A 24,040-nucleotide genomic window follows, 5' to 3' on the forward strand; every position below is an offset into this window, starting at 1 on the left:
CCAAGGCAGTCTGGGCTATCTTGTGTGCAACACAACAGTCATCAAGCCCTTAAATCTCTATAGACTACAAATATCCTTCCTGTTACTCTCATGTCTGTCTGACGATCAAGCCAGACTTCACAGAGGATGGCTCCAGAGCCTCAAGGGAGAAATCGCATGTACCAGTACTTTAAATACTGTCATGTGGACAGACCCTTGGCCACAGGCTACGAGTGTTATCACAGTCTTACACAGACTTTAGACTGCAGTGGACTAATCAGGATTCCCTTAAACTATGGGAACTCACTTTGTTCTCGCTGCAGATGGCACCACGAACAGGCACGACTAAACCAGGATACAGCGAATGAGACTTGCAGCTTACTCATAGAACAAGTAGGCGTGTTGCCTAGAATCCTGTTGATGTTTTAATATTCTATGTTCTCAATATAATGATGTCTTTCCTCCTCCTTTAAGCCATGTCTAACCTACAATGTAGTAATTCTACTTTATAATCCTAAACGAAAACCTTTAAAAAACAGCCAATCTCACACCATCTGCAACTCCAAGCTGTTAAGACTTTTAATTTTCATGATAATAGTTATTCAATGAGTTCTACAACAATTGATTCATCCATAGGAATGGGAGATGGAGTGATCAGTGCTCTACTTACCACACAAATATATGAGGACCTGAGTTTGGGTCTCCAATGCTCACATAAAAGCTAAACAAACTTCCGGTGCTGGGAGGCAGAGATAGGAGACAATAAAGTCTGTTTTCATGCTAGGTCAGCTGTGAGCTCACACACTTTTCTGGGTTATTTAATTATACAAGGTCTGTATTATTAGTAAATCTGACCGCTATTTTACAATACTGTATCATAGAAAACTGACAGTACCAAAAGTTTGCCCCAGTCCTGACCCATACCATGAAGAAGCCAGGTGTTCATCCATATACATTAACTTCAGCATTCTGTGGGAAGGGTGTGCATACAGAGGTTAGAGGTCAACCTTGGGTACCATGGCTAGAAGTTTACTGTGTAAACCGTTTTGTTGTGGTGGTTTTATTTAAGGCCTCCCTGGCTGGACAGCAATGTCCGCCACCTCTCTCTGCTTCACCAGCACTGTGATTATGACATGACATGCCCAGTTTCTTACAGGGCTCCCAATATCAAACTCAGGCCCTCATATCTAAATAGAGCTGTTTCTCCAGCCCTCGCTTTAGCACTTTCTACTCTTTGTGTATAGATTTTCCTTTGAACTACTTGTAATGTCTAAGCACTTCTCTAATTAACTAATGACTAATATAAAACTCACATTCATTAAAAAAGTCATGCTTTTAAAAGTATGGGGTGGCTCTACTCTGACATTCAAGGGCATGGGGGAGAATCAATCCTTTATCCTTCTGAACAGACTTGAAACCATGCTTGTACCACAGTTCATTTGTTAAGCCAGCGGTTCTCAACCTTCCTAATGCTTCGGCCTTTAATACAGTTCCTCATGCTGTAGTGGCCCCAAACCATATTATTATTTTTGTTGTTACTTCTTAACTGTAATTTTGCCTCTATTATGAATCACAAAGTAAATATCTGTGTCTTCTAATGGTCTTAGGTGATCTAGGGTTGTTTAACCCTCAAAGGAGTTCTGACCCCCAGGTTGAGAACCACTGTGTTCAGGCATCCTGATACATACACCAATGATCTTGTGAAGCCAAAAAGTCCTTCAGAATAAGTGTTTCACCGTTCACGGCTGGTGGCTGCATCCAGGGACACTGTCATGAGGCTCCAGGACTGTTACTCTTCCACACAGGAGAGTGGAACACAGTGGTGAATGCTTGCCCTTAGTCTTTGTACTAATCTGCTTGGGCATTTCCTAATTTAAGGTGACAACTACCTCACAGTTAAAAACTAAGTGAGGGAATGAGAAGACGCCGCCTTATCTTCATGTTTCATCTGCTATAGCCTTCTCAGGCTTGATGACATCCGTATAAAGTCTGTCTGAATGGTGGAGACAGGCTTCTGAGAACAGAGTGGTGTGTCAGATGAGTCCATTGGTGTGTGTACAGGCCTAAAGGGTATAGCCGAGGTCTACACTTTGACTACATTGGATACAAGCCCATACAGCCTGTCCCTATGCTGAATTCTCCTGGGGCTTCTAATAAGATGCCATTTGCGTGTTTAACACAGTTATACATTTTTCAGTCCCATTACATCCTTATGGGACCAGTGGTTAGCTACCTTGAGAGTTGGTGAGAAGCAACAGAACAAAAGGCATGTGGCACTGTCTCAATAGCATGGCTGAAGAGGCCCACGCCAGATTGCTCCCCAGACCCTAAGGTCAATTACATCCCTGATTCACATTAACTCTGACCACTAGTCATCCTGGGACAGAGAAAGAAAACCAGGAGTTGTTAAGGAAGAGGCAATCTTGAACTTAAGCCGAAAAGAAACACCACATCACCAGAGTAACGTCCACCCTCACAGTTGTTGTGTCTGGCTAGATGCTTGCTGGCCAACACAAGGCCGACTGGCTACTGGTCTAGTCCAACTATGGAGGGCAAGTTGGAATCAAGTGCTGGACGAGGTTTGTGATGTACTTTACAATGTCTTCCCTCACTGTCAAACACTCACTTATATTCTCTATGGTTTCCTTTTTATTTATTCACAGCCATTATTTCCCTGTGTGAGTTCAGAAGCACTCCCATGGGCTTAAAGCAGGTATAGCTACATGCCTTTGTGCACATGGAGTCAAGGTGCCTGCCTGTTACTATGTTCCTGTCTTGCCCCCTCTGGTGCTTTTGCTCTGCTCCAGTCAGGAGGCCGTGAGAGACATCATGGAAGACTAGCAGCAGCCTTACTTGTGTCCTTGGAGCTCGATGGCCGTCCCTTTTCTCCCGCCGATGTCCCACATGATGACAGAGTGATCGGAACTGCCGGAGAATAGCACTCGCTGGACCGGGTCCCAGCAGAGTGCTGTCACCCCTCCTAAGAGAACAGACACAGCCAGGTGTTAGTCACAGGACAGTATCTTTGCCACAAAATGGGAATGGGAAGGCATCAGGACACAGTCCCTGAACAAACCATTTGTTAAATGAGTGGGTGGGAAAGCCCCAGAAAAGAAAAATTGCTCCCCAAAATAAAACGTTTAAGCATCTACATGCATTGTAATGTACCATAAAGTCAATTCCTATAAACAGAGGACAACTCCCTGCTGTAATTCTGAGAATGGAAACGTCTCATTATTAACAGTCTTAACTGTGTTTTCTTAACTAGTACCTGCTCCTTACCCCGACAATAACAAATGAGAACTGAAATGCTCAATTAGATCTCTTCCTTTCTTGACACACAGTAACTACATATTTGTAGAGTACAGTGTGATGTTTTAATTTATGTATACATCATATAAGGAGCAAACCAAAGGAGTGATTAGTATATTCATCTCATCAACCATTCATCAGTGATAGCATTCAAAATCCTTCCCAGCTACTTTGGGTATACACAATACCGTCCTGTTAATAACGGTTACCCCATGTGCAACAAAATACCAGAATTTACTCTTAACTTAGTGCCCAGGACCAACTGGGGACCACTGTTCTATCCATTACTTCTATGAGGCCAACTTCTTAAAATTCCATGTGAGATCATGTGGTATTTCTTTCTGTGTCTGACTTATTTCACTTAACATAATGCCATCTAGCCCACCCAATGTGGTTGATAAATTCCATCCATTTATATAGCATGACAGCTCCGTCACATGTGTACACACATAACATTTCCTTTAACCATTCATCATATATTAGGTTGTCTGTCCCATTTCGTAGTTATGTGAGGTGGGAGGAATTCTACAACAAGGCGGCAGCTATCTCTGGTATACAGACTCCATTTTGTTTGAATATAACCTTAGTAGCTGGATAATGAGGGGTTTTATTTTTTGTTCATTTGTTTTGAGACAGGTGTCACTATGTAGCCTAACCTGGCCTCCATCTTTGGGTGATCCTCCTGCCTCTGTCTACTGAGTTCTAGGAATATAGATAGGCATGTGGCACTGTGCCTACAAGTGAGCTTTAATTTTCTGAAGACCCTCCCTGCTACCTTCTATAAAGGCTGAAACGATTTGCAATTCTCCTACCAGTGTGCTGCGCCTTTCCCCACAGCTCTGCCCCTCCTATTTTTCAACACTCTTGTCTTAGCCAAGGTTTCTGTTGTGATCCACCATTATGACCATGACCTAAAACAACATGGGAAGGAGGGGGAGGGTTCTACAATCTCCCACTTCCAGCTAACGGTCCAGCTAACGGTCCAGCACTGAGAGAAGTCAGGACAGGAATTCAAACTGGGCAGGGACCTGGAAGCAGAAACTGGAGCAGAAGCCATGGAGGAGGGCTTGCTTACGGAGCTGCTCCTCACGGCTGCCTCAGGAAGTCTGCTTTCTTGGAGCATACAGGGCCGCCGGCCTAGGGGCAGCATTGTGCACAATGAGCAGGGCCCTCCCACATTAATAACCAATCAAGAAGATGCGCCACAGGCCAATCTGGCGGGGTATTTTCTCAGTTGAGATTTTCCCTTTCAACATGACTCTGGCTTGGGTGAGGCTGACAGAAAACTAGCCAACACACCATTCCACCTGCAGGAAAATGACACTGGTTCTTTGTATGTCTTTATTTGAGAATACTATGATGTGTTTTTATATTTGAATATGAGGTATGATTAGGGACAATATCAGAGGTAGGAATTTGGGAGCGTGAGATTCAAAATTCTTCATAAATCAGCTACATCCTAAGTGGCGGTGCCCTTGTCCGGTGTAGCTTTAACTGCCTGCTTGACCATCTAGAGCAGTGGTTGTCAACCTGTGAGTCACGACCCCATGAGGTCAAATGACCCTCTCATAGGGGCTGCAGATCAGGTTTCCTGCATATCAGATTATTTATATTATGATTCACAACAGTAGCAGGATTAGAGTTATGAAACAGCAACAACACTAATGTTATGGTTGGGGTCACCACAACACAGGGAACTGTATTAAAGGGTCGCAGCATTAGGAAGGTGAGAACCGCTGGTCTACAGTCATCCGAGAGGAGATACCGCAAGTGAAGTTGTCTGTGCGCATGTCTCTGGGGGAGTCTCTGGTTCGGTAAAGCAGGGGACCTACCTCATGGTGGGTGACACTAGCTCTAGTCAGGTAGTCCTGAAACACACGCAGCGGCTGGCTGAACATGAACCAGGGAGCGATTCGGCAAGCAGCACTGCTCCACTGTTTGTTTCTACTTCAGATTTATGCTTGGGTTCCTGCCCTGACTTCCCTCACTGATGGACTGTGACCTGGACGTCTAGCCTAAATAAATGCTTTCCTCTCACAAGTCAGAGTGTTTTGGCAACAGAAAGAAACTAGAGCACTGCTCACCTATGAAGCGGGATGATGGGACCACTGTGATCACTACTGAGGATCCACAGAATGAGAATCGACAACTAACTACATAGGACTATGCTATAGTGCTCTAGTGTGTGGCTACCAAATATTATGACAGTTTCTTCTCCAGCAATCTGCTTATTACTGAAAAATACTCAGAGAAGATTAAAGAGCTTCATGTTTATTGGAAGCTGATATTTTAGAAGTAATCAACTTGCTTTAATAAGGTCTTATGCCTTGGATGTTAACTGTCCCAGAAGACTCGTAAGATCACAGAAAATCCCTCTGCACTCACTGCTGTTCACAATGATCCTCAGTTTATTCCCCTAGCAACGTGTGGTTAACCACATCCTTACCCTTACCCACTCCATCTTCCCCAACAGCAGCCAAGCACAGCACCAGGGCAGGACGCAGGGCAAATCAAAGTACAAAGCGTTTCTCTCCAGTCCACGCCAAGCCTTACCTAAATCCCACATCCTTAGAGGTGACTCCACCGGTGCTCTCATGACTCACAGACTATCTTCCTCTAGAGCAGCTATTACTTCATAGACAAGAGGCTCCGAGAGGCTAGAGCCCAGAGCCCAGGCTTGGTCATGGTGTCTTCAGTATAAACACCCCTGCCTGGATTGCACAGCTATTCAGTGCACAGAGGCAGATGAACCAGCGCCGAACAACAAGGAGTAGGAATGAACACCCCTCGCCTTCCTGCCAGCAGATGAGGCAGGGCCAAGACACCTTTCCTGGGGTAAGCAGTGTTGCTAACATGGTGCCTTCACCCAGTTGACCTTTTCAGCATCAGATGCTAGGGAAGCTGAAGTGGCCTCTTCACTGGGGAAGCCACCACACTTGGGAAGACAAAGCAAAGTGACAGATTTTTTCCCCCCCACAAAACTTGTAAGATGAACAGCTCAGATTCCTAAACTACAACAGACTTACACCACTGTGGGCTCTGTGAGAAAGAATGGCTTGAAAAGATTCATCAGCACAGAGACTTCATTGATGATGGACTCTTTATGAAGTAACTACAGAAATACTCTGAACTACTGTACACTTAACAAATGAACGAAATTGCCAGGAACGCAGTCAGTGGCAGAACACCTGCCTAGCATGCACAAGGCCCCAGTGCAGACTCTGCAAAACAAATACAAAACCACGAGAGTAGAAATGGTAAGAATCTACGGTACACACATTTTAATGAGCACAATTGTTACTGGTGGAGTGATACCCTACAACATGGATGGGTATTGTGGTATTTTTCTTACTGGATTTGCTTTCAATGCTATCCGAATATTTAGATTTGTTAATATTAAACTGAACATTATAAATTTGTTGAAATAAGCATTTCAATAGCTATTCACACTTCTTTCATCAGTTTTTCAACTTTCAAAATTTTTGTATATGAGCATGTGCCTGCCAGTGTGTGACTGTGGAGGCCACAAAGGGGTGCCAGCCACCCGAAGGCCCCTGACTGTGAGTGCTGGTAACCAACCCTAGTCCTCTACAAGAGCGGCGAGCTTACTGTGGTGTAGACGTCTCCCTGGTCTCTCTTTACTGTTGGTTTTAAACAACGAGGGCTTGGTATATGCTGCTCATGCTGGCCTCCAGCTCTGGCTAAGTAACTCCCCTGCCATAGCCTCCTGGGTAGCCGTGTAACCTCACCCCCTTCTCCACAGTTTTATTGTTTCATAGACAAGAATGTCAAATGTAGAACAGGGTCAGAGATCGAATGGTTTTAGAAACCTAAGACCTGTTAACAAAATGCTTATTTTGGTAATTGTTTTGAGACCTATACAAAAGCCTTACAAAACTGAACTCAGAGTTAGAAGCCGCTGGATCTGCCTTTGCCAAAGCATGACAGGGTAACTTCCTTAGGTTGCGGCATCATACCTCGTTGGGTAGGCTAATAATTAGCTAACAGAGGGCCTGAGCCAATACTCGGAACACCGTGTTTTTTAAATAAAACATCATCAAAGTCACTACATTACACTCCAGGCTGAAGTGAGGAGAATTTGTAAACTCTCCGTCTAGGCCCCCCTCTCTTCCTGTTTCAACTTATTTACTAACTGTATGTTGGGTGTTTTGTCTGCATATACACCATGTGCAGGCCTGGTGCCTGTAAAGGCCAGAAGAGGGCATTGGATCCCCTGGAAGCAGAGGTACAGATGGCTCTAAGCTGCTAAATAGGTGCTGGGAACTGAACCCGGGTCCTCTGGAAGAGCAGCCAGTGCTCCTAACTGCTGAGCCATCTCCAGTGGTTAAGACCAGATCTCCCTCCACCCTTCACGTGCGATTGACTCCACTGCCCTGGAGAGCTTCTCTCCAACTGCACAAGAGAACATCTCTCACCTACACTGCATCTTGATGAATTATCTGCAACTGGTATCTGATGTGATTCCAGGCTGCTCTGAAGGTGAGTAATGGTGAGGATTACACTTTTTCTACTGACCTCGTACGCTGGCACCACTCACACAAAGGGCAAGCTAACGCTGTCAGCTCAGTGGCAATCCACAGTCAGACCTCACAGAAAGATGGGTTCAAGTGTCCATTTGACTAAAGTTCTCAGTGTCACTGTTTGAAGATGCACATCCACATAAGAATTTCTTAGTTTGCGCAGTTGCTGTTAGTCAACAATATTCCTTCATATTCTCCTAAACAGTGAGTGAATAAGGCTGAGCTTATGATCAGAAGACTTCGATGGATTACATTCAAACCCTCCTGTTTCTCATATGTTCACTTCGATGGATTACATTCAAACCCTGTTTCTCATATGTTCGTGTTAATCAGAATACTTTTTGGATGGGCATGGTAGCTCATGCTAGTAAGTCCAGCACACTTGGGAGGCTGAAGCAGGAGCATTACTGTGAGTTTGAGACCAGCCTGCACTATACAGTAAGACTTTACCTTACAAAACTAAAATTACACAAATAAAGATGTTACTGATGGCCAAACTTACAGTGGTCAAAATAGGTTTTTCTGATTTGTTTAGCTCAATTTAGAGCTACTTCAGAAAAGAATCCTGACACCAGCAGAGGGAGCTAAGAACCCAAAATTACTTCCCTACATCTCCACTGGTTAGAGCTGCAGTTGGGCTGATTCCCTACTACACACTTCTGTACGACTTTCTGCACCATCAGAGAACACAACAGGACCAACGGACATGGCTCCTCATGAAACAGACACACAGGACCAATGGCCAGGGCTCCCAGAGAAAGAGAACAGTGGGAACAATGCCCAGGGCTCCCCCTGAAAGAAAAGAAAATGGTGGTGCAGAGAGTCATGGCTCCCTATGAAGGAGAATGTTGGGGTGACCGACTATGGCCCCATCTACAAACACTGAGGACCTGTTTGTCTAGATGGAAGAGACACCTCCTTACCCAGATGTATCTTGCTTTGGTCTTTGTTTGTTACTTAAAAGTCCTTTCTAGGAATGGTACCTGGTCAGATCTGGGACTGTACAAGGCAGGGCCCCTCATAGGAAGAGCTTAAGTCCATAAACTGAGCCTTCGTGGCAGCTGTGCTGTGCAACTGGTGCAACTCCTTTCTCCAAGAAGCACTAGACTGCTACATTTCCTCTCCCGTGAGCTAACAACCTCCCTGAGCCGCGCCGTCTGCCTCAACGATACTTCATGATAAAAATGACACGAGACTGCCTCAAACTACGAGGAAGATAAAGACCAAATGCCCACGTAACACTTTACATAACAGTAAGCACGCATAAAATTCAGCCATAAACACGGTGGCCAGAAACAGCTGCTCACCCTGAGGACTTAGCAATAACAACAAAGAACCGAGGGGACCCAAGTGGCCTCTAAAGAGTCAAGAGGTCACTTCTGCCTAAATCAACTCTGGTTAGTTACCAGGCACAGCCTTCTTGTAACCCGCTCTGTTCCAGGCCCCACACTAGGCAAGTACTCCACCCCTGAGATACTCGCAGTCCCCTCTGGGATGATTTTCAGCATCCCACATTTTGTCTAGAATCTCTCCACTCCCCTCCCTCCATCAACAGCCCGCTAAGACACGGTTTCAAGAGCTGGGGAGACGGAGTTGTTAGGAGTGAAAACTGCTTTTAAAGAACAAATTGTTGCAACTCGAGCTCCAGGGGATTGGATGACTCTGCTTCTTGGCTCCAAACTCACTAATGTGTTTTCAAGGACAGCAAAGTAAGTCTAGGACAAGTATTTAGGATCTAAAGTAACCGTGGCTTTCTTTCTGGCTACCTTGTCACAGCTGCATCCACTCCTCCTTCAGACAGAGGGCTGCACCCTCAGAGGGGTGAGCATCAGGGCCAGTAACTCAGCAGAGGCTCTCTGATCTCTGTGCCTGGGCTGTCCCAGTGCTCTTCTCCTGGGTGACCACCACACCTTCCCTACGAATCCAACTCGCACTCATTCCCGAGGATTTCCGGTCAAGCACCAGCTCCCCTGAATGCCTCTCCTTCCACGTAAGCCTGTTCTGTTTCTGGAGGCCCTGGAGCTCCTTCCCATCCTCTGACAGCAGGCATCGCTGCACCTTAGCCTCTCTCTCTCCCACAGGGCTGTGAGGGATTTGAGGACAATTATGCTTTTCTTTCTGATCAGGAATATTCACTGAGATCAACTCCACAGAGCAAAGGGTCAGGAGAAGGGGAACTGAGGCAGGCTTGGGAATTCTGAGAACAGCCAGAGGCAGAAGAAGGTGGGGGTGGAGAGTGGGGGGTGGAGGTTATTCCACAGACATGAATGAGGGCAGCAACAGCAGGGAGGAGCAGCCACCATGGAAGATGCTGTCAAACACTAAGCATGACAAGGTCTTAAACACATCCCAGCAGACCAGGGGTCACCTCAGGGAGAGCACTCAAATGAGGTAACAGATAGAAACCAGATGTGAAGGGCTGGGAGGCAAATGGAAGGTGACGCCTGTGGAGGAGCCGGGAATGGCATTTTTATAAGAACTACCTGCTACAGTATGCATGAAAACAGCCCCTTTGCAATGGAGAAGTACAGGATGATCCCACTTACTTGATGTACTTGGAGTGGTCACACTCACAGAAAGAATTGAGGGTGCTGGGGGAGGGGTTACTGTCGAAGGGTAGAGGATGCTGGAGATAACACAATAATAGCACCCTGCTGTGCTTCACACCACCAAACTATCTAAACATGGTTAAAATAGTAAAGTCTATGTTTTGCAAATCTTGTAATTTAAGACTAGTGTTAGAAGAGTAATGGGAATTGCTACATGAGGCTACAGACAGGATTGAGAGGGCTCGAAACCTAAGTGTAATAGTAAACAGAGAAGGGCTGTGCCCAAAGGAGTCTATGCTGATGTGAGGACCCTGAGAATTAGCCTGGGCCCACGGGAAGGCTGGCTCCCGTAAAGAAGGGACAAAAGAAAGGTTGTTTAGGTATGCAGCAGAGGCTGGGGTGGGATGAGAAGAGGGTGTTATGAGAAAGGCATCGGGAGGATACTAAGCACAGGTAGAGGGGGCAGTAGGCAGCTCTGTGCACGGGGCTGGGAAATCACACCCTGGCTGATGGTCTAAATCTCAAGAGTGGGTAGCGGATGGGGCTCCTGGCCCGCACAAGCAAAGAAGGTGGGGGTAGTCAGTCTCAATTTTAGATTATCAACTGAGGACATAAGCACACCAGGAAGCATGTGGCAAAGGAAGGAGGTACCAGGCCTTGAGACACAGGTCGGATTCCTGGATTTGGTTACTGGCAGTTGTGTGTACTCTGCAGGAACAACAAGCAGTTTAAAGTGCTGGGCCATCTCTCTGGCCCCTCACTGCCCCACCCCTGGAAACTCTTTATACCTAAGTGGACACTATTTAGTTAAAAACATTTTCCCATCGACTTCCATTTTCCTATGACATCTAAATGGATTATTATCTCTACAAAAAACACAAAATAAACAAAACAACACCAAAGCTTACTAACAATCATAAAAACAGGCAGTAACATGTTTCCCCAAATCTACATCTTCTGGAGCCAATGCCACCCCAAATGGTGCTAGTCAAATATTAACTACTGCCATCAGTTCAAGTCTTTCCAGGGCTGTGAACGACTATTCTGTATCCTGCAGAGGTGATCCTGAGCACACTAGTGATGCAAAGGTTACAGAAAGGGACCTTAAGGCCCAATAGAAAGATGAATCTGACCCTTTATGTAGTCTAGCTTTCCTTTTCCTCTGTCTTAGACATGGGAAATCTTTCGTGCACACTGACTTCTTGGTCCTATCAGTCTACTGGATTTTGTGCCCTTGTGACATGGTCTTAAGCACTTCATCAACATGCCAGCATGTCACTTCTCCACAGCGACGTGAAAACTAACTCTTAGCATTCTGAGGATAGAATGGTCCTCGTCTGTCTGAATCGGGGAGGAAAACTTTTGGCTTTACTGAACCATTTTACAACCGGCTAAGTGCCCCTGACTCATCTGTACTTCTGCCCAAGCCCAGGTTATTCTCTGCCACTTTCAAACACTGGATGTTCGAAGTGTCCTCCATCCTACTGCACATTTGTCTATGATGGAGGCTTGCTCAGGTCTTACCTGTGTGCCCTCTAAAGGACGTGAGCAGCGTGCAGTTTTCTTGTTCCAGTTTGAGGATGGTTACTTGGCCCGAGTGATCACCAATAAACACATGACGGCTTTCAACATCAAATCTATCATGTAAGCATTAAGGATTGCAAAGTGGGGATTTATGAGAGTTTAAAAAACAAAACAAAGCTAATCTCTATTAGTTCAAGCAGGCAATGTGCAGTACTGCGCTAGCAGAGCTAGAAGAGAGGCCCTGGAAGACACGAAGGACATACATATTGCTAGACATCCAGACTCAACATGACTACGCTGTCACTTAATAGATGACTTTATACATTTAACATGACCACAACAAAAATATCAACATGTTATTTGGTGCTAGGTGTGTTCTTCCCAACCAGGTGCAGAGCGATGAACAAAGTGTATGATGTCACTGGAAGTGCAGAAGCTTCCAGAAACAGTGGGAACTGTTCCAAAGGAGGAATCAGAATACAGGGCACTGTATACGGGGCAGTGGGTCTACACCCAATTTCAAACAGATCTACTGCAAAAAGTAACCTGCCACGCAGGTACTATAAGCTGAGAATAGAAAATTTAGTATTAGGAAGGATTATTAATTTCCAGAGATAACTATATCTTTGTGATTATAAACAAATATTTTGTCTTAGAGGTTCATAATGAAGTATGTTTAGGTAAAATGACATTAAGGTCTAGAATTTGCTTAGAAATAATGTGGCAAAAAGGGACAGAAGTATCACAGGGGATATGATTACACACAAGTATCCATTAAAATGTTTTCTCGTGGTGGCACCTTTAATCCTAGCGGTCAGGAGGCAGAGCAGAGGGGTATCTTAAGTTTGAGGGCAGCCTGAGATCAAGTTCCAGGATAACATCACAGAGAGACCCAGTCTTGAAAGACAAAAAACAAAACCCCCAAACAAACCATAGTCCCAAAGGGGACTTAGAGGGGTTGAAGCAGAACGACAGTATCATTAAGTGTGACAGAAACTAAGATAATCTCAGTGGCTTTTTCAGAACTTTGGACCTGACTGTGAATACACCTACAAGATGATACTAGTAGGAAGACATCTCACTATACAGAGTGACGTTTTAGAATTACTTCCAACAACTCTTGAAGAAAAAGCTAAAACATGAAGGGTCTTAAATTATTTTGGGGAAGCATAAAAAAAAATGGTCAAAACATGATCAAATAATGAGATACTGACAGGGTAAGACAGATCCTAAACTAAATACCAGCAAGTTAAGTACAAAGAAAACATTCCCATTTCTTGGGCCCTGCCACTCTGGTCTGTGCAGATGTGCAGAGGACCAGCTAAGAAATCTTAGTATCCAAGTTCCAGCATCCTGTTCTCCCAGGACCTGGAACAAACCCCTTGGCCGTCCTGGGCTCCTAATTGTTGCTACGTCTGGATCTGAGCACACTGTTGCTGGTGGGCATGCAGTGTGTGTGTATGCAGAAGCTCGCTGAGTTCTGAGGACAGTTCAGCTCAGATGCTTTCTCCCTTCCCCTCCTTCCTGACCACTGTTGCTATGACTGGTCATATTTCTTGGGAACTGAGAGTTCACCTGGCCAGTCTCTTTGTCACCTTGGTTTCCTGGCTTGAGTTTCTGGTTATTGTCACTACTATTCTCTACTGAGAGGCCTGGAAGAAGACAACACATGAATGTGGTTTGAATAGTTTGTTAACTCTGTTGAACGACAGGTGGAGATGGGACAGCACTGTGTTATCTGCGAAGGCATCCTGTACCAGCAGCCATCCTCTTCAAGACAAAGGTAAGGATTTATGCTGCTTCATCGGATCTCCCCATAGTTAACAAACACAAAACTCAGAGAGTGGTGAGTGGCAGGAGGAAGGAAAGGAAACAGGTGAAGGTGGGACTGTACGGTGTAGCAGTTTGCCTAATAATCTGCCTATCTGCCAGCCAGTTCCAGGGAGTGGGTGGGGGCAGAGCCCCTGGCTTTGGAAGAATCACAAGGTTCTTGGTTTAGACCCCCTGCACCTATTAGCAAAAGCATAGGACTGTCATGCCACCAATGTTTAGCAGTGCAAAGATACTCAGGAGTAAGAACTGGCATTGTAGTTTGAAAACTGGGGCTATTAAAGGCAAGTTTGGTGGGGCATGTACCTTTTGGAAGGAACTGTGTGAACACATACATACACACACACATATATACAATCCCACCCCACTCCACCCCCACACGCTCACATATGGGCTTCTGGTAACTAGTAACATGATTCTGTCCTTAGTAAAATGTCATAAAATTAAAGTGACTTTTGGAACCTTAAACAAAGGTACTATGACCAAAGTGAGTTTAATTGTACATTTTGTTGCTTATTTTCAGATAGTTTGAAAAGTCATCCGTGTCTTTGCTCACACTGGCTGGTTTGGCTATGCAAGGCATGAGATACACCATTACAGTGGTCAGTGACACACGCCTCAGTACAAGCCACAGGATGCTATTGGTTCTGGGATTGAGGAGCAAAGGGAGAAAAGCAGAAGCACAAGGGAGGAGACCTCAGGAACAGCAGTCCTGGTCTTCTTAGCAGCTGGCTCATCTGAAGTGTGAGGAAGGTCCTCTATGTTCCTATGGTGCTACCTTGTCAAGGATAAGCTCCCTCTCCCTGTCAACTCTGTCTCTCATCTTGTTGCTAACTCTCCATCTTTACAACCTTCCACTGTGGTCACCTTGATCCTTTCACCTTGCCCTTCCACTGAGAAAACAGTATCAACATTAGCCTATGTGTGCCCATAAATAAATATACGCCCTACCACACGGGTGTAAGGAAACTGGTCAGTGTCGGCGTCCATGTTCTCCCTGTCAGAAACAGAAGGATTCCACTTTTCTATACAGGAGAACTTTCCAGCTTGCTGGGGGGGAAACATGTCCCACATCAACTGGTACTCAGCTTCTCAGAGCCCAGCCAGCAAGAAGAGAGCTTCTCTGGTGTTAATTAGGCACTCACCCCAAGTACACAGACTGACAGCTTGGGAGACAAGAATATCGTACTATGGACTCGGAGAAAGCCTCATGCCTGGAACAAAGCCTGCAGGATACCATTTAGAGACAGCTAGCTCGCTGTGCCTGGGCATGGCAGCCTGTCAAGAAATGTTTAAAATGTAATTTATGATCATTAGTGTGTACCACAGTGTGCAGCCCCTGGACGTAAGAGGACAACTTCCAACAGTCAGTTGTTTTCTTCCCCATGAGTTCTAGGGACTGAACTCAGGTTCCAAGCTTGTGCGGCAAGCCTGTTTTTTAACTGCTAACTCATCCCACTGGCCACCAAAATATTTCTAAACAAACAGGAATCTCATGGCCCACTCTCTAAGCACCAATCGGGTATTTATAACATCAGGAGAGGTGTCCTGCAAGGAAAATGATTTGTTTATTAAAACTGAATGTTGTATTTTGTGGTTGGTCGTAAGTCCATCTGTCAGTCCTCCTGACAACTAGGGATCACACATCCGGCTGTGTTCTGTCTAGGTGTCAGAACTATGTAACAGCAGTCAGCAGGCGTGTTACTTTCATGATGTTGCCTCACTCCACTCCCTTAAACGGAAACCCCCATATACTGAGCCTTAAGAAGTTCTCTGAGCATCTCTTTCAACAGGGAACAAACAGTAAATACAAACAGAAAACCTTTAAGTTGTGCATTTCCTAAATTATCATGAGCCAAAGAGAAAGGACTCAGTCCAGCAAAGGATACTGCAGGCCCGAGGCCACAGCACTGGTGCGGTAACCTCCCAGGCGCTGCCCACTCTCAGAGCAGTGCCAGGCGAACTGCTTGTCCTGTCCTGTGCTCAGCACCCACTCCAGTTCCAGAACAAACAGGACCATCGTCACTCTGCTCTGATGTGCTGAAAAATTAAGAGATGAGAAAAATTATTGATGGAGAAAGCCTCCTGAGGAAAACAGAAACTGCACACCAGTGTTACATCCTCCTCTTCCCCACATACCAAAAAACTGCGGCCTGGTGTTACATCCTCCTCTTCCCCAACACCAAAAAACTGCGGCCTGGTGTTACATCCTCCTCTTCCCCAACACCAGAAAACTGCAGCCTGGTGTTACATCCTCCTCTTCCCCAACACCAGAAAACTGCAGCCCGGTGTCACATCCTCCTCTTCCCCAACACCAGAAAACTGCAGCCCAGTGTTACATCCTTCTCTTCACCCCACCCCAGAAGAGGCTGAAGGACAAAGCCATTAGGGACAAGGAAAACAGTAGCTCTCATCAATGTCTGGGAAGGATGCCCTATGAACACTTGTTTTGTTTTGTTTTTATTTTAATAATCTAACTTTTTTCCTGCTCTCATACCATTGTTTATGTGAACCCAAGAATTACTGCCTCAGAAAGCTTCCTACACCAAAGCCTGGCCAAGCATGCTAGGGTTACTGGATTAGTGTGACTACAAGACACATTAGGAATGACATTTACAACATAGTCACTTGTGGTCAGTTTATGTGCACTCTCCCCAGAGGAAAAGTATATTGATCTTTTTTGATGAAATCTGCTTTTGACTCATTTAAAAAAATTCTGACAGCTTCCTATCAGAACCCAAATGCTTGGAGAATAAAGGGAATAGTGGTAGTCTGAATGAGAACTGCCCCTTATAGTCTCACATATTTGAATGTTTGGTTCTCAGTTGGTCAAACTGTTTGGGAAGGATTCAAAGGTGTGGCCTTGTTGAAGGCGGTGTGTCACTGGGGATGGGCTTTGATGGTTCAAAAGACTCGTGCCCTTCTCAGCATGGAATCTCTCTGCTTCCAGCTTGTGGATCAAGATGTTAGCTCTCAGCTGTTCCTATCTCCATGTCTGTTTTGCCACCATGGACTCTCCCTCAGGAACTATAAGCCCAAATAAATGCTTTTATTTTTGTAAGTTGACTTGGTTATAGTGTTTTACCACAATAGAGAAGTTACTGAGATTAAGAATGAAATGTCTGTTGTACAGATGTGCATGAGAAAGGGGGCGGGGGGGACCACTCCCTATGGTTACTCACGTACAAGCACGGTTACTCTAGAAAAATTGTTGCATCGCACAACTTCAGAGTGACAAAAGACTACTCATAGCTTCCAGCCATCTCTCTGTTGCCCACCTGGACAATCTGAGGTGCAGTGAAGCTGTATTTGGCTAAGGTCTCATGGCTTCTCCACTACTTAACAAACTCAGGCAGGAATTTTACTTTCTAACTATGTGATGCCAGGCAACAAATACAAGGGATTAGAATGGCCAGGAAGGATACTCTGAAGCCTGGTTAGGGATTTGCTGGGGCAGGACCCTTGAGGATGGTGAGGTGCAGATTTTCCACCTCCATTACCAGGCCGCATTAGAGTGTGGGTGGCTGTCTGCAGCCCCTACGCCAATTGCAGAGTGTTAAACACATTCTCTTAGTCACTGCAGAGACGGAAAGTGGCGTATCTGAAGCCCGCCCTGCTGCCTCTCACACATGCAAACAGCAAAGCAAACCTTTGTTTCTATGTGAAGTCAGTTCTCTTAGTGTGTGGCTGTCAGTGGGAAAACAAAACAAACTCTAAAAAACTCAAAAAAAAAAAAAAACCCACACATATTCTAAAGAGACAACTCTTTTACTCAGAAGGAAATTCTTTGAAGGCAGGTTCTTATCACTAAGCTTCAGAAACGCATAAGCAAACCTGGTTTGCTGTCTGGCTTGCTGAGTGGGAGGTGGGGCGAGGGGAACACGGTCTGCACATCATGCCACCAGAGCCGGGTTTGCAGGCAGCTCCTCGCCATGCTGGTGGCGTGCTTTTCTCTCTCCTGGATTTCTGAGTTGTGACCATGATTTCACCAAATGCCCTTCCTGTGTTGCCTATTTATTTGTTAAGGCAGAGTGTCTCTGTATAGTTCGAGCTGTCCTGGAACTCTCTGTGTGAAATAGGCTGGCCTAGCGCTCAGAAAGCTCTGTCTGCCTCCCGAGTGCTGGGATTGAAGGTGTCTAGCCCTGTGCCTGCTGCTATTTAGTTTTTACTGTGAATCTCATACCACATTCCTAAGACAAACTTCACGTGACCACAATGTATTCTTTTGTATCTATTGCTGGATGTGGTGAATATGTACATTTGTTGCATCTGTCCGTATGAATAATGGCATCCTAGTTTTCTCATATTGATTTTGTATAGCATTAGTATCAGGAAATACGGATTTCCTAGCAATGGGCTGGGAAATCTTTTATTTCTCAATTTCCAAAAGAATTCCTGTAGTTTCACATATTTTCTTTCTTTAATGTTCCATAAAATATAACCAGTAAAACCATCTAGGAATGTATCTAGGAATGTATCTATATCTAAGAATGTGAAGGGAATGGAAGAAGAAGCTTGCTCTCTTTCCCTGCCTGTTCTCCCTCTTGCTAGCAGATCCATTCCTTATTGCCATGAGAGCTGATCTTTTTGGCTTCCACTGTATGTTGAAGACCAGTGTAGACGTCCTCACCGTGGACTGAATGACTACTGGATTTTTGGACCATTCCTTGGTCACTGGTACAGCCCTTGTTGGATAAGCTGGACCACAACCTGCAAGCCATTCTAATCAATCAATCTATCTATCTGTCTGTCTATGTACCTGTTTATCTACCTACCTACCTGTCTGTCTGTCCGCCTCGATGACTGTCTATCTATATATCTACCCGTCTGTCTATCTATCCGCCTGCCTGCCTACCTACCTACCTTTCAATCATCATCTTCCCTCTCTCAGTTTTGTTCCTCTGGAAAATCCTATGACAAGTTTTCTTTAGGAGAAGGTTTTAAACTAAAATGTCAACTTCTTTTTACACACACAGAGCTTAAGAATCATCTATTTCTTCTTGAGTGATCGGCCGTTTGTGACTTTCAAAGACCTATTGACTTCATTTGTTCTATTTACCAACACAGCATCACACGGAGCTTCTGGACGATGTTAGTTCATAGTATTCAAGGAATTTGTTACCACTGTGCACACAGAGGGAGCTTGTTTTTTGTTGTTTTTGTTGTTGTTGTTGCTAAAAGAACCATTATTATTTATTTCATGTATATAAATACACTGTAGCTGTTTTCAGACACACCAGAAGAGGGATCAGATCCCATTACAGATGGTTGTGAGCCACCATGTGGTTGCTGGGAATTGAACTCAGGACCTCTGGAAGAGCAGTTGATACTCTTAACTGTGAGCCATCTCTCCAGCCCTAGAGGGAGCTTCTATAAGAGTGTTAGTTCATTCTTTCCTGGCACTGATAATTTCCATCGTTTTACCCCCTTGCTAGTCTAGCTAGAAGTTTATCACTTTTATTAATCTCGGAAAATAGCCTTTGATCACTGGCTTCTCTGTACTATCTCAATCACTCTTCCCTTCTTTCTATGTTTCTTTCTTTCTTTCTTTCTTTCTTTCTTTCTTTCTTTCTTTGTGTGTGTGTGTGTGTGTGTGTGTGTGTATGTGTGTATGTGTGTATGTGTGTGTGTGTGTGTTTTATAAATCAAGGTCACTGATTTGAAAACTTGCTTCTATGATGTGAATATTTGAGCTGTCTCTCTCCCCCTAGGTGCTCCATGGTAATATTTTATAAGTACTGTTATCTTTTTTCATTTTTATTCAGTTCAGAATGCTTTATGATTTCTTCTTCAACCCATGGATTATTTAGAAGTGTATTATTTACCTTCTAAATGCTTTAGGATTTCCCAAGGCCCTATTCATCATCAAATTTAAAGCAAAACTGAATACAAACGAAAACAAAGGGATCAGTATCTATTGGACACAACCTGGACTGAGGGAAGAAGCATGAGCCACCACATAGTCTTAGTTTTCTTTAAAAATTTAAAATATGAGGTTATAACCTCTTTCAGGTTACTGGTCATGTAACAAGGTTGTTGGTATTCTAATTCTGTGATTTCTGCTAACGTTTATTTATGATGGCTTTGCCTGCTTTTGTAATACTTTTTAAAAATAAAAATTAATCCTGTGCGGTCCTTTTTGCTTGACTGTTCTGTCCAGAGCTCAATTCCAAGGCTCTGACACTGACCTACAGCCTTACACCAACTGTTCTTAATTTCTTCCTTGGGACACGTATGCAGTTTGTCTTCAAGAGGTCTGTATTTATTTCTGGTGGTGCTTGGGAATACCACTGATCATATTATACTATATATAGTATATATTAATATATTTTAATAATCATTTTTCAAACTGTAGAGCTTCTAGCTCTATATGGTTGTTTTGGATTTTCAGATGGGTTGAAGGATTTTCAGATGGGTTTTGACTAATAGGAGATTTTATCTATAGAGTTGAGATCAGAATAAATTCCCCTGTTGTCTCCTGGAGCAGAGGAATTCCGTCCCTTCCTCTTCATGAGGACATAATCCTTTGTGGACTTTCTGTAGAAATCTCAGTTCCAAATTTTTCCTTACTCAGGTCCAGGCTGTATCTCTTGTTAAGGGCACAGCCATACACAGCCAACTAGTTATTGGGGTTCTCTCTCACCTCCCCAAGGCAGCTGCAAAGTCAGTGCAGGTATAACCAACCCTCTGGGATTTGGTTTTCTCTTTGCTCCGGCAAATGGAAACTTTGATTTTTCTTATAAGCTTAACAATAGATTAAAGGAAACGACAAAAATAGACCATTTTACCATCAGCTCTAGGAGTCTGTGAGAAAAGCATCCACAGAGTCTGGTTGTTGAGGTTTTGTAATCATCTGACAGAAAGCATGTGGACTATGCTAGAAAACCGGCCACACCAGAGCGTATGAACAACGGATACTAGTAACAGGCTCTGCAGATGTGCACCTGGCGGGTTCACCAGTGCCATTAACAAGGATGCAAGACAGGAAGTACGAAGCTAAGGGAGTTAATGCATGTAACGACAACTAGAATTTCAGAATATGGTGATAAGCTGAGTAGACAGACTAAGGAAAATGAAATGGTAAGTAACAGAAGGGCAAGTCCAAGATTTAGTACAAGAAGAAAAGTAGATGTTGCTAGCATAGGATGCTGCAGTGCTGCCTGCCCCACACGAGCCACGGCGTAACACACGCCAGAACTCACCTCTGCATTGCTGCCACAGTGTGCAGGGGAGGAGAGAAGCAGGACCCACCCAGCAGATTACATGCATGCACTAGTCATCTACTGCTGTGTAACAAACTATCCCAAAGTTGGTGTCTCAGAGCATCTTATTATCTCAGAGCTTCTGTGGGTCAAAATGTCTCAGCCGTAAGGTTTTTCCTAGGAGGAAATCGCCACGTACGGTGTCATCTGAAAGCTTAACAGAGGGTGGGCTAGTTTCTAATCAATTCACATAGATTCTGGCTGGGTTCAATTCCTCATGGGCTGCTGAGCAGGGGGTATTAGTTCCTCACAACTGCTGATGAGACTGCTGCTTGGCTCATTAGCACGCAGGCTTCTCCACAGGATAGCTCACATCCTGAGACATGTACACCAGGGAGCAGGAAGGTGAGTGTCACGCATGCCCCAGCCTCTGCACGCAATCTTGGAAGTGATCTCCACCACTTACCATGTTCTAAGTCTAGCTCACCCTTATGAGGGGAAGAGAAGGACATTAGGAATCATACAAAAAGTTACATGACATACCAGGTTGTAGTTTAAAATGGTCCTAATGGTACAATATGAGAGCTCAAATCTGAGTAAGAAAGTCAAACATGTTTTCATAGAATAGCTTATTTAAAAAAAACAGTTGAGATATAAGATGCTTATGTTCGAGAAGTGAATGAAGATAATCAAAGAAGGAAGAGAATAGGCCCTTCTGTAGCTATTTAAGAGGCTAAAGAGAGGGGAAACTCACATTTTTATGGTTCCAACAAACTAAGCAAAAACTGGAAGGGCACATTCTAAACTCTCTCACATAAGCCTCTCATAGATAGACACTATATATTTCTGTTTGTTATCACACTCCTGAGCTAAAGGAACACTGTAGGTACTCAATAAATATTTATTAGTTATGCATAAAAAACAATTAAGGAACAAAACCACATGAAAATAAATTCAGATCCTAATCTTTAAGAAAGCAATGCCTAGAACCTTCCAGACCTATGCTAGCAGAGTGTCTTTACAGGTCATGGCGAGATGCTGGAAAGCCGCAAAGAATGAATGAGCTCAAGACATCTGGATACAATGACATCTGGACCTTAAGAGCCCAATGCCCTGATTCCAGGATACTGCTGGTCTGGATAAGGGTCCCCTCCAGACACTACTGATTGACAGAGTGAATCTGGCCATTGTTAAAGACATCATTGAAACTGTAGCCCCTACCCCACCCCAACATGCCAAAGCATTTCACCAAACATGAAATGAGGCTCATTCATCTGAAGCAACCTGAGGCTGACTCCACTTTTCCTGAGCCTGCTGTACCATTCCCAGAAAGCAGGACGGACTTGGAGTCACCCTGCTCTAGGCTGGTTTGGTACTTGACCTCTGTAGAACCCGGATTCTTCTGGCCTCAACAACTTAGTTCACAAACTGGGGTGATGCTGACCTCCCAGGCTTTCTCTTTTTGTTCCCCCATGTAATTTAAGTGTTCTTGATGAGGGTGGAAACTATGAAGGAACAGTTTAGGCTCCGACTCGCCTGCGACACCTACCTTGATAGTTTTTCACAGGTGTCATCTTGTTATAATCTTCAGATAAAATAAACTCCTACAAGACAAGAGAAAAACACTAAGCAAAAAGAAATTTCTCTTGAGATTTTTATGTGTGTGGGTGTTTTTGTCTGTGTGTCTGTGCACCGCATGCGTGCAGTGCCCACGGAGGCCAGTAGAGGGAGTCAGGTCCTCTGGAACTAGCATTGCAGATGGTGGGTGGTATCTTGTGGGTGCTGGAGATTGAACCCCAGTCCTCTGGAAGAGCAGCAAGTGCTCTTAACCACAGCCATCCTCCAGGCCCCCAGCAAAAGCAAAGTTTTTAATGAACAATTATGCTTTGGTAATCAGACCGCATAACAGAATTACAGCTAACATTAGTGGTTTGTCCAAACTCTGATACAATGTAAGATCAGAAATTTTACCTCACAACTCTCAAGTTGGCTTTTCTTGTCTAAGAAGAATCATATTAGATGATATTCTGAGTCTGGATTCTGGTCAATGCCAATCTTGACTCAAAATCTCACTGGTGCCACAGCAAACATTTGAAAGACTTCATCAGTGAGCAAATGGGCAGCAATTCACACTGAGAAGAGAGGTCAGCTGTCTGGAGTCTGCTGATGACATCAGCAGTTCACTTTCCCTTACACTGAGCTCCCAGGGATGCTCCTGCTCAATCCTTGTCTCTCTAGAGCGTGGATGGCACAGTCTTCAACAAGTGTCTGTCAGCTGTGTGAAGCCTCCTAAGCTGATGAGCCGAGCCCGGACAGCCAATGCACTGGCCTCACCTCAGCACTCGAGCAGTTGGCCATGCCCAACAAGACACCAACCAAGTTTTTACAAGGCTGGCTTGGCAGGCAGTTGAGTTCCTGAACCTTCTCAAATGCAAGCACCCACACGTCCTTAAAAGGTGAATTATAAAACAGTGTTTTGTTCAGGCTTCCCACAGAACAATAAAGCTTTTCACAACAGTTGGAAGCATCCAGAATTTTTTTCTGATGACTTACTTACAAAGCAGGGTGGGAGGACAGACGTGGCAACCCCCTTCTTGCTATTAGACGCTTACTGAGTTCATAGAGATTATGCAATGTTTTTAGGTGAAAACACCGTATGACTTTTGTGACAGATACCACAAAGGTAAAACAGGATAGTGTGACAGGACATACTAGCTTCTTTGGTTCTGTTTTTCTGTCATAGTCCTGGTAAGAAGCTTACCTACAAAGAAATTTTCTTCAAATTGTTTTCCTTGGGGAAAACGTTACTGAACTTGCCAGTTTAAACTTACATCGAGAATCCTTCAAGGAGTGGCACTCTATCTCCTCATTTCTGAAGAGTTCAACATGAAACGTAATAGATAAGTTGAAAATACATACATCTTCCTCCAGAGGAACTGACAGTGTGTGTGACTGCCTGACTGGGACAGAGCCTCCAACGCAGACAGAGAAAACCTGTCTGCGGTAAACACAACTGATAAGTGGACAAGTTTGCTTCATTCGTGACATTGTTCACTGGCCTGGGCAAAAAGGCCTTACTTCCTCTTGGGAAAAGGCAAGGCGC

The 24,040-nt window shown here is 44.4% G+C and overlaps 1 protein-coding gene across 2 annotated transcripts in view; it reads right to left on the reverse strand.

The window, feature by feature from the left end:
- Wdfy2 (WD repeat and FYVE domain containing 2) overlaps positions 1 to 24,040 on the reverse strand; it is a 154,399-nt gene that overhangs the window by 38,715 nt on the left and 91,644 nt on the right. The window contains exons 4-7 of one of the 2 annotated variants that reach the window (XM_032917221.1): positions 22,487 to 22,541; positions 15,625 to 15,775; positions 11,906 to 12,018; positions 2,833 to 2,959 (exon numbers count right to left, since the gene is read on the reverse strand). In XM_032917221.1, the coding sequence (XP_032773112.1) occupies positions 2,833 to 2,959; positions 11,906 to 12,018; positions 15,625 to 15,775; positions 22,487 to 22,541 (446 nt within the window). The remainder of the gene's footprint in view (positions 1 to 2,832; positions 2,960 to 11,905; positions 12,019 to 15,624; positions 15,776 to 22,486; positions 22,542 to 24,040) is intronic. The other variant, XM_032917223.1, reaches the window with a different exon arrangement.

Source organism: Rattus rattus, chromosome 12 (genome assembly GCF_011064425.1).
Source record: "Rattus rattus isolate New Zealand chromosome 12, Rrattus_CSIRO_v1, whole genome shotgun sequence".
Taxonomy (NCBI): domain Eukaryota; kingdom Metazoa; phylum Chordata; class Mammalia; order Rodentia; family Muridae; genus Rattus; species Rattus rattus.